We start from the raw sequence: 18637 nt of genomic DNA, 5'->3' as shown, positions 1-18637 counted from the left end.
GAAAATCACTAGAATGACAAAAGCTTACTGAATCAAAGGAAAATATGTCTATATGCTATTACAAAGTAGTAACATTTTAACTAAAAATGAAAGTCATAATTCTGTGGAAGTATGATCTGACTTCTTTTAGCAGAGGGCAAAAGGAAGGAAGTGATATGATTTTACTGAATCAATAATCAGGTAAAGGGAATATTTTTTTAAGTTGCATTTTAAGTGAAAATTACATGCTCTTCTTTGTAAGAGAACATTTAGATATGAATTTTTGAGAAAAAACTTCTTCTAAGTGAGGGTCACAGAACACTGGAAGAGGCTCCCCAGGGAGGTTGTGGAGTCTCCTTCTCTGGAGACATTCAAAACCCGCCTGGACGTGTTCCTGCTCCAGCAGGGGGATTGGACTAGATGATCCTTTGAGGTCCCTTCCAATCCCAAACATACTGTGATACTGTGAATAGTTTTTATTTGTGTAAGTTAATTGTGGTCTCTGCTCTGTGATTTCAGAGAGCTGAAGGTATGTTCCAAGCTCTGAACACTACGCAGTTTGAAAGCCAGGCTGTTACCAGTGCTTCTGATGCTGGAGGTGGCTTCTGCCCAGGTTTCAAGTGTGTTCTTAGAATCATTGTTGAAAATGTTTTCCGCCCTCTTACTCTAGAAATGCTGCATGAGGTAATGAGAATTGCTTGTAAAAATAGTTAAAATCTGTTCCAATGTTGCCATTATAAATCCATTAACTCTTCTCTTTTTTAAAGATACCTGTATATCCTTAATTGTTTGAATGGTCACTGTAATTTTTAAATGATTTGTTGCAATTTAGGAATCTATACTTGAATCAGTTTTGAACAGGAAAAAACAGTCAAAAAAGCTTCTGTACTCAGCCTTCCATGTTGTCTTTGATTTCTTTTAGTTCCTTGTGTTTTGGGGAAGCAGCAACAAACTTGAAGTGTTATTTCTGATTTATGCATGATAAACTAGTGAAATACTGATTGTTAAGAGCCTGTGGAACAGCATTTTAGCACTCTGCATTGAGTAACTTTTGTAGTATAGATTATGTTTTCAGGTTTTAGATGCACTTTTATAATTTGATGCAAGTGATATAATATACAAGTACAGTTGCTTGGACAAATGTTTTTCATTTTTCATTGACTGTTAGAATGCCACTTATTTCAACTGCTGCTGAAAGCCTGGAACAGTGGTGGGCTAATAGCTATGAAAGACATCACCATAACTCCTGCTAGGGGATGTGCTATGCTGTTGAGAGCTATAAGTTTAAAAACAATAACTTTAGGAGACTATTGCTTTGTGTCTGAAGCATTTGCCAATACTTTATTTTTTTCAGGTGTTGCAAAGTGTTTCATACTTGAAGCTTTTGTAATTGCTAGTAAATTTATGCAAAAAAACATGCCCAAATATGAGTTTCTTGAATTAATGGATTTAAAAGAATTGTGATGTTTTTACAGGGACCTGCAGTCCTGGGAGAAGGTTTTTGCTGCTCTTGTAGCATCTGAAACAACAGTTGATTATTACCAACACTTTTTTTTCTGTTACTTATTAATATTTTCCCTTTCTCTATATCTCCCCCCTCATGATACTGATTAACTAGTATACTAGCTGTCACTTTGCTGTAGCAATTTGGCTGATCTAAACTTATATCTGTATCTATGAGTATTGTTAACTCATTGAGCTTGTGCAAATACGATGTCAACTGCTCAGGAGTATTAGTGCACTCAGAATAACTAAGAACAAACTTCTGTGGTTATGGGACCTGTAGTAGTTTAATACTGCAATAGCAACTCTAGAGTCTAATCTCATGTGGGTTTTGTGTTTTGTTTTGTCTTTTATTAAGCAGGCAGTGAAAGAAGAGATTCATGTTAATTTACTTTAATTTGATTAACGTTTACTTCAGTGCAGCAGAACTGTATTTTCAGTCTTTGAATTGCCGACTACTTTTGCAATAGATTCAGAAAATTAAAAATATTTGAAAAGGAAGCTTATTTGGAGATCTTAACAGGGGACAATCTCCTCTAGTTAAAGCAGTGCTTTGGGCCTGATAGCTGCAATGTAACACTACTTTGTAAATGTGGTACGGTTAATGGAAGTGAAAATTTTCACTGTTAAGTATAGCGTCATATGGAACACTAGTAGGCAAGCTGTCATCCAAAACTTTGATAATATTTTGTAAGTTATAACTGCTTGTAAAGAAACGAACTGCTTTTTTAACCACAATTCACCTTAAAATATTTATTATAAGAATTAGAATATTGTTAGATTTACAGAAGCAAAATTGATATATACAGTGGGTTTTAGGTTTAAAACCAAAGAGGAATACATTGAATTTCATTATTTTAAAAATATCTTTTTGTTCTTGTAGATAAACATGGAAAAGCATATGTTCAGAAGTTGTATTTAGGCTTTTCTTAAGGGGAAGTACTTTGCGAACAGAGACTTTATTGTTGATCTTAAATTGCTGTGAAAAAAGGTTTATGTTCTATCTTCTACCACAAAACAATGACTGCAGCGTTAAAACCTTGTTTTTGAGAGAGTGAAAAACTGGGCATAAAGGGTTAGGACAGTGTGTTTTATATCCATGATTCCAGGCCTAATGGGCTTGCAAGAGATGCTTGTCTTTATCTTTGGCCTTTCTTTTGTTGCAGGCTTAATACTTGTCTGGGGGTTCTGCTTTCCTGACTTTGCATTGCTTCTAAGGTTTTGTTTTGTTTTTTTTTCTAAAAGTGTTAGTACTCCCCAAACTCACCTTCCCTCTTCCACTATTAATTTGGATAGAGTTTTTCTTCACTTCCGTGGTAGCCGTACTTTTTTTGTGGCTTTGCTTTTGTATAGACCCTTTAATGTAGTGTGCACTCTCATTTTGAGTGTATATGTATTTAATTTCTACCTCTTAAAATTTTTCTGCAATGCTTGCATTTCCACTAAATCAAATACCATTTAATTTTAAGTTAGAGGGGTAGGTCCTGAACTAGGTCTTTGTCTTGCTTCTTTCCTTCTTTGTCCTCTAATTTGGACAGTGGGTCTGCGTGATTACTTTGTGGGCACATCAACCATTTAAGAGTATTTTTGGTCACCAACTTTGCAGAATTTGTTTGAAATATAGAATGTAAATGTGGCTACCTTGAAAGGCAGTTTACATTTCCCATCTCAGTTGACTTGTGAAAGTCCCTTTCTTAGACTTCAACTTTGATTATCCACAGTTTCTCTGCAGACATAGGAGAAATGTCTCTTTGGGCTGCTCTTTGCTGCTCTTAGCTGAACAGTCATTGCTAAATATTTAAGGAAATTTTATCCTTCTCCATGTCTTGTCGCCTTTTTTTTTTTTAACCTGAAACAGAATTCTGAGTTTACTCAATTTCTGTTCAGCTCCCACAAAATATATAATTTTCAGAAATTTATATGAAATATTTAAATGCTAGTTTTTAGTGTGCAGGAATTATTAATTCTTTCTGAAAGTCCACATTTTTTCCTTTTCAGGTTTTGTCTCCATTTGGGTCTGTCTTAAAGATTATAATCTTCACTAAGCACAGTAAATTCCAAGCTTTAGCCGAATATGATAATCCAAAGAGCGCATTCTCTGCCAAAATGGTAAGTGTAGTGTATACATATTGATTTGCTTTTTTCTTTTTTCTTTTTTTGTTTTTCCCCCGCAGTTAAATCTGGAACATTAGGGATAGCTTGTTCATGAACTTAATGACTTCTTATCATTCTAGCACTCCTGCTGCACATGAATAACTTTGACATCCTTCATTAGTTAAGAGGATAGCACTATATCATCAACTGCAAACATAAATATGTAGCACACACCTCAAGACCTGCACAAGTTTACCATAATGAAAATCAGAGCTGTCAGTAGTGATGAGTGATGGGAACTGTAGTTGACCAAGAAGTCTTTTGCTTTTCAAACTAAATGGAATATTTTCAGTGAGATTCAGTACTAAGAGTAGTGTAGTTAAATTCTCAGAGATTAGAGGAACATTACATGTTTTGTGTGTTTCAGTTTCAGTGAGAAATTTACAGTAATCCATGTTTTCACCTTAAACTTCTTAATTTCAAACCAGCTGTACCGTGATTTTTAAAATGCATGTTCTCAGTAACACATAAGAGCTCACCTATTCTAGGTGTATTTTCTGTGGTGGGTTAATGTTGGCTGGCTGCTAGACACCCACCGAGCTGCTCTCACTCCCCCTTCCTCAGCAAAACAGGAGGAAAAAATAAGATGAAGAAGATCACAGGCTAAGATAAGGACAGGGAGATTGCTCAACAGTTATTGTCACAGGCATAAAAGACTCAACTTGGGAAAGATTGATTTAATTAATTGCCAATTAAAAATAGAGCAGGATAGTGAGGAACGAAAATAAAATCACCTTCCCCACCCACTTACTCCTTCCTCCAAGGCTCAGCTTCACTCCCAACACTTTTACCTTCTCCCCGTGAGCAGCACGGGAAGATGTGGAATGAGGCTTGTGGTCAGTCTGTAGCACTTTGTCTCTCGGCTCCTTCCTCCTGATGCTTTTCTCCTGCTGCAGTGTGGGTCTTCCCTGTGGGATACAGTCCTTCACAAACTGCTACAGTGTAGGTCCATCCCCACTAGCTGCAGAGGGCAACCTGCATCACCATGATCTTCTCCAGGGGAATCTCTGCTCCAACACCTGGGCCTCCTCCTCCCCATCCTTATCTGTCCTTGGTGTCTGCGGAGTTGCTCTTCTCACATTTTTCTCCTCTCTCTCCCAGCTGTTGCACAGTGTTTTTTCTTAAATGTGTTATCAGAGGCACCAGCAGTGTTCTGACAGGCTCTGCTTTGGGCAGTGGCCGACCTGTTTTGGAACTGCCTGGAACTCACTCTGTCCAGCACGAGGCAGCCTCTGGTCTCTTCCCACAGCAGGGCAGCAGTGGCACTGCTACCAAAACCTTTCCATGTAAACTGAATAATTTTTTTTTTTTCCCAAAACAACCTTCAGAACTAATTCCCTTATGATAGCTAAATATTTTAATTTCTAGAAAAATATTGTTAATTTCCTTAGTGGGGAGTAGTTTGATAATGAAATGTTAAGAGCTGAGACCTCAAAGATATTTGCAGAAGGAACAGCAGTGATACAAATCATCACATTGTAATACTTGAACTGGGAAGTGAAAAATAAAGACAGAAAATGAAATACTTTACTTGAAAATAATCCTGAGACACTTTGTTTCTTTTTAACCTGTGTGGTCACCTCAATATTAGTAAATAAACAAAATCAGTTTGGAAGTTCCATTAGAAGGTATAAAGAAGAATAGATTCTGATAAGTATTAAGTGGTATTTATTATAGCTTTTTTTTTTCCCAAAAAATTACTGAAATGGAATGGAACTCTCACCCTACTTTCATTACTGAAGTTGCCTCCTTCTCAGCTTCAAAATTAAAGGCACTGAATATTTATCTATTGTTATTTGCCCTTTAGTCCAGTAAGTAAATTCACTATGTGTTTTAGAGATTAAGTATATATTGGAAGTCAGTAAAGGTAGTGGGGATTATAACCTGTTAATTAGCAATAGCAGATTTTCTTAAAGAACAGCCTTAATAATAAGTTATACTTTATTAAAAATTTCTCAGAAATTATACTTTCAGTCTAGATTATATTAAATAAGTGTAACAAACCAGTATATTTTGAGTGTTTGTTTTTTCCCCTGTCATCCATCATCATTCCTTTAAGACTGATTTAGGTAGAGAATAATACTTAAGTGATCTTTCTGACCATAGCTGCTCCTAAACAGATGGATTTTATAGAATCACTTAGGTTTAAAAGGTATTTAAGATCATTGAGTCCAACTGCTAATCCAGCACTGTTAAGTCCACCTCTAAACCATGTCCCTAAGAACCTCATCTACATGCTTTTTAAACCCCTCCAGGGATGGTGACTTCACCACTTCCCTGAGCAGCCTGTTCCAGTGCCTGACAACCCTTTCCGTGAAGAATTTTTCCCTGATATCCAATCTAAACCTGCTCTGGCACAACTTGAGGCCATCTCCTCTTGTCCTATCACTTGGTACTTAGGAGAAGAGACCAACACCCTCCATGTTGCAACCTCTTTTCAGGTAGTTGCAGACAGTGATAAGGTCTCCCCTCAGCCTCCTTTTTTCCAGGCTAAAGAGCCCCAGCTCCCTCAACCACTCCTCATTAGACTTGTGCTCCAGGCCCTTCACCACCTCATGTAAGTGACAGTTACATACAATAAAAATCTGCAAGTTAGTATTGCTACTAGCATCTGATATTGTATGTTGAGGGGGGAAACAAGTGAGGTTAGAAGCACAGCTAGAAAGACAAGTCATACTTAAAGCTGTGTTTTGTCCATTGGCACAAGGTGACATAGTACTTCCTAATTAGTGGACTACACTAGTACTCTACACAGGAGGTTTAGGTAAGGATAATGGCCATATAACTGTCTACTTGGTATTTAAAAGCAGCACCTTAAAAACAGACAGTGAATTTCTGTTTGGATACAACTGTGGGTTGAAAATAAAACATATAACTAGCAGTGGCTGCTGATATGTGTTTTGTCTGTGAAAATCTAATTATTTTTTTTTTCAGATTTTGAATGGTCAAAGTATCTGCACTTCAGGATGCACTTTACGTGTTGATTTCTCCAAGTTTACCAGCCTTACTATACACTACAACAATAAGAAGAGTAGAGATTTCACTCGCCTTGACTTGCCTTCTGTTGGTGGTCAGATATACATGGATCAACCCATAGCTGCTGCCTATGGTAAGAAACCTTCACTTTCAGTGATAAATACACTATAAGGTCATTATGCTTTTATGTTGCATTTATGCTATGGGTTCATAACAGATTCATAGAAGGGGATATTTTGTATACATTTCTGTTTGTCAGGTCCAGTAAAGTTTGTATGGAAAGCAGCAAGTCCTACTCAAGATAAATGAATATCTGAAACTGTAACATCAGGAATGCTCTTGGGCAGATTAGAAGTGTCACAAAGCTAAATTAGTAAAATCCTGTGAAGTATCATTGATACAGAATGTATAATAAATGTTGGATGTCAAATATTCAATGACAGTTATCCAAATTTGCCAGTGGTTGCCTAACGCTGCTTGTTCTAAGGGTGTTAGCTCTTATTCATTGATATTTTAGGATAACTGTCTGCTGTAACAAACAAAACCATAAGAAACTTAGAAATGCTGCACTGATCTACATATGTTTTGTAGTAACCTTCTAAAACATAAAATCACTTACATTTTATTGGATTTTAGTATTTGTTTCCTTTGCACAGAGGAGACAATGTCTCCTTGGAGCCAGACTGGAGAAGCTTTTTTGGTGCGAACAGCTTTTGGATGCTTATTTAATCAGCTTTAGTAATCAGATCATCAAACAGAATATTCTGTTGACATGGCAAAAGTGCTCACAATGCAATTTGAGTCATTTTTCGCTGTTTTTCTTTTTCACTAATGACAACCATTATCAATAATACACAGTTAAGAACCATCTCTGCTGTTGAATAGTATCTAAATACTGTCCAGTTGGTTAGAACAGTAGCGAAGACTGGGGAAGAACTCCCCTTTTTCCTCTAGTTTTGTGTGATGGCTATGGCAGATACTGTGTTTGGGGTATTTTTGTGTGTTTGGGAGGGTTTTTTTTTTGGGGGGGGGCAGGGCAGGGTAGGGCTAGTTGGCTTTGGTAGCTCAGAAAGTGAGCTATACTCACTAGTTTCTTGAGTGTTTTTGCTGGTATCCTTAAAGAGTGACTTTGGATCTTTATGTAATGTACAACCATCAATTTTGTTTGTTTGGTTGGTTCGTTCTTTGTTTTTGTTTTGAGGATTTGCCATATAGCAACATGGAAACATGCTGTTATAGATCTGGTATGTTCTGATTAGACTTACACAATTTGAAATGTCAATGAAATGCAAAAGTACAATTGGAGTAGATTAAGGACAAACCTGCTTGTAGGGCAGAGATAACATTATACACATGGTTTTGGAGGATAATAAATGGATGCTTCTCCATTTCTTCTCCATTAGGGGCAGTCAGCATGGCTTTACCAAGGGTAAGTCATGCTTGACCAACCTCATGGCCTTTTATGAGAATGTAACAAGGTGGATGGATGACAGCAGAGCAGTGGAGGTGGTCTTGAATTCAGTAAAGCCTTTGACACAGTCTCCCACAGCATCCTCACAGCTAAGTTGAGGACGTGTGGTCTAGATGATAGAGTAGTGAGATGGGTTACAAACTGGCTTAAGGAGAGAAGCCAGAGAGTGGTAGTCAATGGTGCGGAGTCTAGTTGGAGGCCAGTATCTATTGCAGTGCCTCAGGGGTCAGTACTGGGGCCAGTATTATTCAATACATTCATCAATGATTTAGACGAGGGAATAGAGTGCACTATCAGCAAGTTTGCTGATGACACCAAGCTGGGAGGAGTGGCTGACTCACCAGAAGGCTGTGCTGCCATCCAGAGACCTGGACAGGCTGGAGAGTTGGGCGGGGAATAACCTAATGAAATTTAACAAGGGAAAGTGTAGAGTCCTGCATCGGGGCAGGAACAACCCCAGGTTCCAGCATAGGCTGGGAAATTCCATATTAGAGAGCAGTGTAGGGGAAAGGGAGCTGGGGGTCCTGGTGGAGAACAGGATGACCATGAGCCAGCACTGTGCCCTTGTGGCCAGGAAGGCCAGTGGCATCCTGAGGTGTATTAGAAGGGGGGTGGTTAGTAGATCGAGAGAGGTTCTCCTTCCCCTCTACTCTGCCCTAGTGAGACCACATCTGGAATATCGTGTCCAGTTCTGGGCCCCTCAGTTCAAGAAGGACAGGGAACTGCTGGAGAGGGTCCAGTGTAGGGCAACAAAGATGATTAAGGGAGTGGAGCACCTCCCTTATGAGGAAAGGCTGAGGGAGCTGGGTCTCTTTAGTTTGGAGGAGACTGAGGGGTGACCTTATTAATGTTTATAAATATATAAAGGGTGAGTGCCATGAGGATGGAGCCAGGCTCTTCTTGGTGGCAAACAATGATAGGACAAGGGGTAATGTGATCAAGCTGGAACACAAGAGGCTCCACTTACATTTGAGAAAAAACTTCTCAGTAAGGGTGACAGACACTGGAACAGGCTGCCCAGGGGGGTTGTGGAGTCTCCTTCTCTGGAGACATTCAAAACCCGCCTGGACATGTTCCTGTGTGACCTCACCTAGGCATTCCTGCTCCAGCAGGGGGATTGGACTAGATGATCTTCTGAGGTGCCTTCCAATCTCAAACATACTGTGATACTGAGATTTCTTCTCCCCTCACTCTTCCAAGCTTGTAATTGCTAGTAATCTCATTTTTGGTCTGAATACTTACTGTAATAACAAGAACACCAGAGGTGCTGGTGTAAGGAAGAGTCTGATGTCTCAGTCAAAATCTGTCTGTAGTACAGCCACAGTGCAGCAGCTGCATAGCTATTTTTCTTTTTTAAAAATAGCTGTAGACTGGTAGGAGTACGCTTCCAGCCTTTCTGTCAGTGGTAATAACATGCATATGTTGCCACAGGCATGTTCTGATAGTCCTCAGTTGCTTGACATGAGGAAAAGATGTTGGGAGTCATGTCAGCACTTACACTTTTGTGTTATTGCTGGTGGATGTAGTTTTGATGGAGAATTATAAGTAGGTAACTATCAGAATAATACATCCAGCTTTTCTGTAGACTTGAAGCTAGCTTAATAGCAAAACTGAACTGCTCTTGAAACTTGGTTGGGGTTTTTTTCCCTATTTTTTGTTTTGGTCTTGGTGGAAAAAAATAATGCTCTAGGAACAAGCAGAATTTGTGAATGTTTTGCGTTTATAGAGTTTCCTCACCCAGGGAGCATAAACAGTGATATGTGAATTGGCTTGCTTTGAAAGGTAGATGCTAGCCATGAAGCAAATGATTTTATGCACGAAAAATGCAATGAAGAATTCCAGATCTTTCTTCATTAGCTCTGTTTGACAATTTTTACATGCCTGATTATGGTATCAGTATGCAACATGCAGGTCTCATTTGGCAGAATAGAAGTGCTTTATCTATTTATTCATTAATGTTTCCATTACCGCTCTTGGACACTGAATAAATTATTGACACCTATATTGCCAGAATCTGACAGGATAATGCACCAGTGCATGTATTTTGAGAATACAGTGACTTTCTATGGTGTGATAAATGTATTGGGTTGTTTGTATGAAAGGCACTTTGTGGCTACAGATAAGGGGAGGTATAATGTGGTGCAGTATTCATGAATACTTGATCTGTGGTGTCAGTTTCATTTGTTGTTTTTGTTATTCATAAGGGATACTTCTTATTGTATTATGTCATCCCTGTCAATAACCATCTGAATGTAGACTTTTGTAGTCAATGGTGAATATTTGAGTAGTTAAACAAATGCGTTGCTAAGCTTGCAGGATGTATTTGTATTTTTAAAAAGCAAAATAGGTATACTTTATGCATCTCAATAGCCAGTAAAATTCAGAACCTCAGATTCATTGTGGCTGTTTATGTTATGTAGCCCATGCTGGTTTTAGAAATATCTAGGAAACAGTTGTATCTCATTGTGACAAAATGCCTTTGGGTGTATTTACTTCTAGAAAATTTCTGGAGTGCATTTCCATTGTGTGAATAAAAACAGTTGAACATTGCACCACAGCTGTTTTCACTTGAATGAATACTAATCTATGTTGTGCTTTCCTGTTCAAAATGGTCTAAATTACAGTTTGCTCTGACTTCATTTTGGAGAGGGACACTAAGGTGGATAGGGATATTTGCCTTCAAAAGTGGCTGAAAATTGTCTTTGTAAAACATAGTCTTAGATTTTGATTGGAGTTTTTAACCCAAACATTTTATAAAAGATGTAATCAGGCTCCCCAGGGAGGTGACACAGCCCCAGGTCTGACAGTGTTCAAGAAGAGACTGGACAACACCCTCAGACACATGGTGTGAACTGTGGGGTTGTCCTGCGCAGGGACAGGAGTTGGACTCTATGATCCTTGTGGGTCCCTTCCAGCCCAGGACATTCTGTCATTCTGTGATAATTGCTGACTGAGGTCAGAATAGCAACAATGGAATCTGATTCTCATTGCTGAAGTCTCTTCTGTCTTCCAAAAATTTAGAATGTTTTGTTTTAATTAGATGTGTCTGCTCTCTCTAGGCACCCAAAATGATATCGTACCATCATATACAGAGGCTGCTGGGTTTACCCCAGGCGGGGGCTTTGCTCAAAATGCTGGTAAGTTTTTACTTTCTAAAATACAGTGTCTGCATTTGGGGCTAATGGTGTATCTGAATACACCTGTGTTCAGAGCAAATTGTTTTCAAATATATCAGTCAGAACATGATGTTCATTTCAGTCATTCTGATTCTCTTTTTCATACTCTTCAGTAAAATTACTTTCTGTAATTAAAAATACATGCTAATGTAGTTTGTAATTTAATAAGTGAAGAAATTAAAAGCCATTATGAAGATTATTTGTAAGAGAAGAAACTAAGCAGCTGTTTTTATAAGAATCATAAGACTTCAGAGACATTCAAAACTAAAGCAGGAAGTCTCCCCTCTTCTGAACATACAATAAGAAATAAGTAGTCTTCTAGACTCAGCGATCTTTTCTTTTCTAGTACTGGATAAACCTCTGTGCTGAATTTTTTTTATTCTTTCTTGGGCTGCAATTTGTGTCGCCTTTTGTTTAGATCTGTTGGCATTGCTGAATATTTCTTCATCTCTGCAGGGGAGCTGCTTCCTGCTTTATTGGTCAGATACTAGGAAAAACTAAATTCTTTAAAAGCATTTTTAATTGAATATTGATGTTTTTGCCAAATGTAACCTGCTTTTGTCTTCTAAAATGTCTTTTCCACTTCGAGTTGTCAAGTGATATTATTAATACCCTTCCAGGTAATTTGGTTCCACCTGTTCCTGCAGCAGTTGGTTCTCTTGCAGTTACCACACCTGCAGCACCTGAACAGACAACTCATCCTGATTTTTCAGAAAATTCTGTTTTACTAGTCAGCAACCTCAACCCTAACGTGAGTTTGTTTGGTGGAACTGATGCAAGTATCAACTTCTACCTACTGCCAGAATCCTTTTTGCAAATTGACGGTAGCTGAAGTAATAAGAGAGGAAATCTCTATGCTGATAATATTAAAAAACCAGGATAGCTCTACTCTTGTTTAGGATAGTTTGCAATATTGATGAGGTTTAAAACCTCCAGTCAGCAGTGAAAAGCTTCCCAACACAATTTACTTTAGGTAACCTATGTTAGCAGTGTATCTAGTGTTAATAATTTGAGAAAAGTCTGTGGTGAGACATGAGAAATGTTTGAACAGGTAAACAGTATATATTATGACTAAACTTACTGGTATGTCTGTTAATATGACTCCTCTGTGTGCTACTTTATCATCAGAGAAAGTGAAGAATTTTTAGTTTGTTATAGATGATGAGGAACTAGAGAAACAGGAGGGAAGATAAAAGGAGATAAAAGCATACAAAATCAAGGACCTTTCAAAACATTGATAGGATCTTTCTAGTTTTGCAAGTTTTCCCAGGTTGGATAGGAAGAACATATGTGCACTTTGCTATTGACACTAAATCAATTTTTAAAAATTAATAACTACACATGTTTACTTCTCATAGTACCACACAAATTTTTTTTTAATGTTTTGGTAGTAAAATTACCAAGGACAACTTCGATAGCTATTTTCATAGTGGAAATGACATAGATTGTTTTATAAGCCTACTCCTGTTACTTAAGTATTACACATTGATCTGTGCTTAATTAAAAGCAGCGCACATCTCTAAAAAAAAAATAATATATATATATATATGTATATCAAGCTTTAGAGGCCATGACTTATAACACAATTCTACTTGACTGTTGATAAGTAGTTCTACTACTGCAATGTAAAATTCTTGTTTTACATGCTCATTAGATTCATTTAACAAAAAAACTGATAACTTCCATTATGCCAGTAAGCCCTAATTTTATCTTCATATTACTGAGGTTTAGAAATTGATTGACCAGTTCCTCTAATATTTAAGTTATTGTCATGTTTCTGGCTTTGTAATAATAGCTGAATCCCACAGTAAGCATCAAAAGAAACAGCTACAGATTAGGACTGTGAGATAAGCTGATTTTTCTTTGATTTGTTAATCTATCAGTTAATTTCTGATTATTGTGGAGGATATGTTTTCTGCAGCTAATCTTTCAAGATAAATCTCTGAGTTGTAAGAGTGTGTTTTTTAAGAATAATCATATGTGAAGCATAGGTCAAATTTATTTTAGGACATTGCTGTTTTAGTTAATATGAATCATCTAAGAAGTCAGGTAGAACTTTCTGCTGTAGTGCGTGATACAACATAAATGCATTAAATAATGCTTAACCTCTTAAAAGGTAAAAAATAAGAATGTTCAACAACATTAATTGTTGGATATATAAATTGTTGTAAATATATTTCTTGGCAACTTTTTAACACTTATTCTTCAGTAGTATTTGTCTGAGCCCTGTCACTTCTTTTTCTATGTATAGAAAACCTGGTTGACCTTATTCCTTATTTCAATTTATATTTTTCCCCTTTTGCAGGGTTTCAGTATGCATTAGAGCATTCTCTCATGACTTTTAAATTAGCTGGTTTTGTCTTCCATAAAAAACATTTTTAGTAGAAATACTGCAGTCTCATTTTGCTAAATGTCTTTAAACTCTGTGCTGAGTTAAAATATTTGGGCCAGAAGGATAAACTCTGGAAGCATTTAAATTTTACAGGGTTAGTAATTGTTCCTTATCACTAAGTGCTGATGATAAAAGGGTATGGGCTTCCATTTAGGCTGCAGTATCTTCCCGTTTTAAATCATTTAGGTATGTTTGGTACACATTTGAAGCATTGTGAGTTCAGACTGAATTGGGCTGGAGAGTGTGAGTGGTGCTTATGATAACCAGGTATTCTTAGGACTCATTACTGGCAAAACCTTTGCCTCAGTTGATTAAAATCTGTCTGTGTTAGGGTGCTTTATCTTCTTTGGTGCTTACAGAGTTTGATACACAAGGACTTAATTAAAAATCACTGAAGAAAAGTGATTTCTTTCAATGTTTAGTTCACATCTTCTAATAAAACACAATTTAAATACCACTTTCTGTATACTTCATGTATAAAGATTTAAATGGTGTGTGTATCATGTCATGGTCACATACAGAGATGGGAACAAAACTGAAGACAAAACAAACACATTTAGAGCTGACTGGTTTTAGTTTGGTAGTCGTCTGCTGTGTAGAAAATAGAGAGGAGTTCTTGAATGCTCTTTTCTATTTCTAGTTTAGCAAATAGCTTTAATTGTTCAGGGAATGAACTGCTAGCTTGGAAAGAATAAGTTCAAATAATTAAGCTACAATATATTAACTTATTTGACATGACAGACTGACTCTTGAGTGATGAAAATGCATGAGCTGAAGTGTTAGCTTGTTTAAATATTTTATATGGGCATAGCATTCTTGTTAGTATATATTTGCTATACACTGTAGTTATTGGAGGTAATGGCTTTTGGAAAGACAGGCTCATGTATTAGTGTGCAGTATCTCTTCCATTATTTTTATTTACCATGCACTTAAGGAATAGATTTCTTTATTTGCATGACTTTAAAAATAATAAACTCATTTTATCATTTAAACAGGCCATCACACCCCATGGACTTTTCATCCTATTTGGTAAGATATGTCAAATATACCTTGAGAAACTACAGGGCTGGCATTCTTTTATTTATCTGACACACACTCCATTGTTCTGTCCTTGTCCAGAAAACATGCAAGAGAATGTGATGGTTTTAAAATGGCAGTAATTTGAGTCAGTAGTTGCAGGCCACATGCATCAGAGGGAACAGAGTACAGAATTGGCACATACCTTAGTTGCAGAGCACAATGTTTGGCATAGTAATATTTTAATATGCCTCTGTTAAGAAGACTTCAACACTCTTGCACTGTTTAAAAGCTGTACATAAACATGCAGTTTTATGACTAAGATCCTGGGTTTATTTTTGTTCCCCATTTCTGAGCCTCAGAAAATAATACACAAACTTGGAAGCTCTCCTTCATCTTAATATTCTAACCAACCAGTTTAATGAGGTGATTATTCTTTGTAACACTAATGTTAGTGAAAAGAAACAGACTTACCCTGTGCTTTTTGTAGTAGTACTCTGGACGCATCTCTTTTTTCTGGATTTCCACAGGTATATATGGTAATGTGCATCGTGTGAAGATCATGTTTAAGACGAAAGAAAAGGCTTTGATTCAGATGGGAGATGCAAACCAGGCTCGATTAGGTACTGATTTTTAGGGCACGGTTATGCTTCAAACTATTGTGAGTTTGATATAGATGAGGAATTTGCTGTCTGCCAGTAACAAGCATAAGCAAATTAAATCCATCGTTGTGATGCTTTACTACGTGTAAAAACTTTTCCTTGTATAGGTTGATAATGATCTGTCTGCTTTCCTGTGAACAAATTATTTTCCTATAGTGCTTTAGAAAAAAAATTCTGTGAATCTTCATCTAGTAAATGTTAGAATTAAAACATCATACATTTTTCCTGTAGTTTATCCTGTATCTAGTTATTTAAGTATAATCAGCTGCTCTTTATTGAAATATGATTTCACACTTTTGTTGTGTTTGAACTGGATGTTATATTGCATCCTTATACTTGTTTTAAATATAGTGTTATGACATAGCCCACCTGCTGGACATGGAAGTTGCAGTGTAAATTTAGAATGCTAACTCTGACACTAAATGGAAGACAATATTAGTATTCAAATAGTCTTTTTTTTTCTCCCCCTCCCTTCCTTCTTGTTCAAATTATATTTCCACTGGTTAGCTATCTTCTACTTGAATGGACAGAGGCTTTATGGAAGGGTGCTCCATGCTACTTTTTCAAAACATCACACAGTTCAGCTTCTTCGTGAGGGACAAGATGACCAAGGTCTGACAAAGGACTATAGCAATAGCCCTTTACATCGCTTTAAGATTCCTGGCTCTAAGAACTTCCAGAATATCTTCCCTCCATCTGCCACCCTGCATCTTTCCAACATCCCGTGAGTATCTGCATGTGTAATCTTCTTGGAAAGGCAGTATCCTTTTGGTTATATTCTTAAGTTACGAAGTCTGACATAAGCTTTAAATTTCCTTGGCCTTTTAAAGTTTCCTGAGAATTAGGGTTGTTCTGCTCTGTAGTTAACAATAAGCAAATCCTTTAAATGTGACCTTTTTTTGTTAGCAAAGAGGATAACTGATTGAATGCTCTTCTTTGCAAGTGTTGATACAGTTTACATTTTCTGGAGAATATGCTTTTGTTTTTCACCTAAGTCCTGTGTTACACATTTTTGCGAAGATTGAGGACATGGTTTTTCAGATAACGTACTGGAGTTATATTACATCAAATTAATCATTGGCATCATTATGTAATGTAGATGCGGTTATTAATCTAACACTTTTTAAAGAATGTTTTCTACAGAATTCTGACCTTTTACATAGGGGGAAATTGTTTTTAAAAAGATGTATTAAGACACACGTATTTTAAAACTGAAACAAGCTTTTTTTTTCTAGCTTGAATGTTGTCAACAATGTATGGAGTGACAGCCAAACATAACTTTTTACAGGCTTCTTTTGTTTGTCAGCTGTGCAGAGAGGGAAAAGGGAAAACCATGGAATTTTGTCCACTTAAGAGGAAAAAGAAAAGACACTTAAAATGGTTTTATAGAAAACTTTGAAAATAGGGAGTGCATTAGCAGTAATAACAAGATGAAAGATATTTCTGAAGGTACCTGTTAAGATCTTAAGTGATTTTTATACAATCAGAATTTAACAGAGGGAGGAATGGGGAAGAATGAAAAGCTATGAGGTGTATCTGAAATATTTTTGTAGCACACTTTTTTGCTGAATTTAGCCCAAGCATCTTGGCTTTGACACTAAAGTGTTGACACAGCTTGAGTTGGTGGAGACAGTTTCTGTTTTTCAAATTTAATTTAGAAGCCAGAATTGAGATTTTGATACTATTACAGAACTCCGCGCTCTTTTACAAGTTGACGGGGGTTTGTTTTGTTTGTTTTTAATAGGCCTTGTGTTACTGTTGACGATATGAAGAACCTTTTTGCAAGTACTGGATGTACTGTGAAAGCCTTCAGATTTTTCCGGTAAGTTCTCTTGTAAAACTGTTGAGCAAGATTTCATCCTGGAAGACAGCTAGTTGCTTTTTTGGGAAATTCGGTGTGTATATAACTACAGGCAAAATTCCATGTGCATACATCTACAGGCAAAAGCTGTACAGCTATGCCAGTTTTTATGATAATTCTAATCTGGAAATGTTAATTGAGATTTTGTTAGCATAATCAAACAAAGAATATTCAGCCTTTCGACAAATTCCATGTGTTCAAAGATAGATAAGCTTAAGGGAAGTAAATACTTGCTTCTTTATATAGAGATACAAGCTGTGTAAATGTGAAATGTCATGTAAAAGATGACACCGAATCTGCTCTAACTTTCCTTAAAGTTTCTTGACAGTATTATTTTAGCATGATCATATCTGCTAGAATAATCCCATATGTATGTACAATATAGGTGTTTGTTAGAGGTCTTCAAGCCTTATTTCAACCCTGGTTTTGTTTGAAGTGCAGATTAATGGAAGAATGGCTTGGCTCTAGGCCTCTGAGCTGCAAAAATTGTTTGTAATCTCATTGTAGCAGGTGCAAAACTAGTTCTCATTCTTTCACTGTACAAGTGTTCAGTGTGTGTGATGTGGCTGAAAAAATATTTGTCACTTCTGAGTGTTGACTTTGCAATGAAAATTTGGTTAGGATTAATAATGGTTCGTATTGTACTTCAGGAGTAATTGCAGAACGGCTCTTATCCAGTTGGGCTCTGTGGAAGAAGCAGTTCACGCTCTCATTGAGCTTCACAATCATGACCTTGGACAAAATCGTAACCTCAGAGTTTCCTTCTCAAAATATACAATGTGACTTTTCTATGAACTTTCTCTTTAAGATTGTATCACAGTTATAGTAAAATTCTCAGAGAGAATGAAACAGTTGTGACAAGCTCTGTCTCTTAAAAGAAAAAGCTCATTCATGCACAAAGAATCAAGTGATAGTATTTTCTGATTTTATCAGCCAGTATGTGATCAAAGTTCAATATTCATTAATAGGAAGTTTCTTCTGTGAAACTGCTTTAGCAGCAATATTTGTCATAAAATTTCCTATTGAAAATTATATTTTGACAGCATCCTTTTTGCTTTTATTCTAAATCAGCCTTACTAAACATTTTGGAGTACTTTTGTTATATACAAAAAAGAGAGTATTTCCAACAATACAGTGAGTCTACACAGATTAAACACTAATTTGAATGTGAAACACTGCTTGAGTTTCTTGGAGAAAAGCAAGCACTGACTGCAAGTGTCTTCTAAATAGTATTTATAATACCAGGGTGTGTGTTCATACTTTGGCAAATATTTACAAATAACTCTTTTAAAAAACAGAGTCATGTTGTTCATATGGGTTAAATTATTAAAGGCAGTGCCTTCTCTCTGTGAAATAAAATATATTTGAAAAGTTTCTTAAAGATGAGGTATCAGAGACCAATTTGACTTAACCATGGAATGGATATTTGACATCTTATTTTTACTA

At 36.7% G+C, this 18637-nt stretch overlaps 1 protein-coding gene across 1 annotated transcript in view; it reads left to right on the top strand.

Moving 5' to 3' along the window:
• Positions 1-17974, top strand: part of PTBP3 (polypyrimidine tract binding protein 3) — a gene marked incomplete at both ends in the record, with an annotated part of 39583 nt that extends 21609 nt beyond the window's left edge. Inside the window, 10 exons of the mRNA XM_080362199.1 lie at positions 499-663; positions 3481-3591; positions 6571-6745; positions 11143-11220; positions 11880-12010; positions 14647-14680; positions 15199-15291; positions 15838-16054; positions 17075-17152; positions 17842-17974. Coding sequence (XP_080218325.1) covers positions 499-663; positions 3481-3591; positions 6571-6745; positions 11143-11220; positions 11880-12010; positions 14647-14680; positions 15199-15291; positions 15838-16054; positions 17075-17152; positions 17842-17974 — 1215 coding nt within the window. The remainder of the gene's footprint in view (positions 1-498; positions 664-3480; positions 3592-6570; positions 6746-11142; positions 11221-11879; positions 12011-14646; positions 14681-15198; positions 15292-15837; positions 16055-17074; positions 17153-17841) is intronic.
• Between the last annotated feature and the right edge of the window lie 663 nt (positions 17975-18637).

This window comes from Nesoenas mayeri (genome assembly GCF_963082525.1).
Source record: "Nesoenas mayeri genome assembly, chromosome: Z".
NCBI classification, from domain to species: Eukaryota; Metazoa; Chordata; class Aves; order Columbiformes; family Columbidae; genus Nesoenas; species Nesoenas mayeri.
This window is presented reverse-complemented; position numbering and strand designations above follow the sequence as displayed.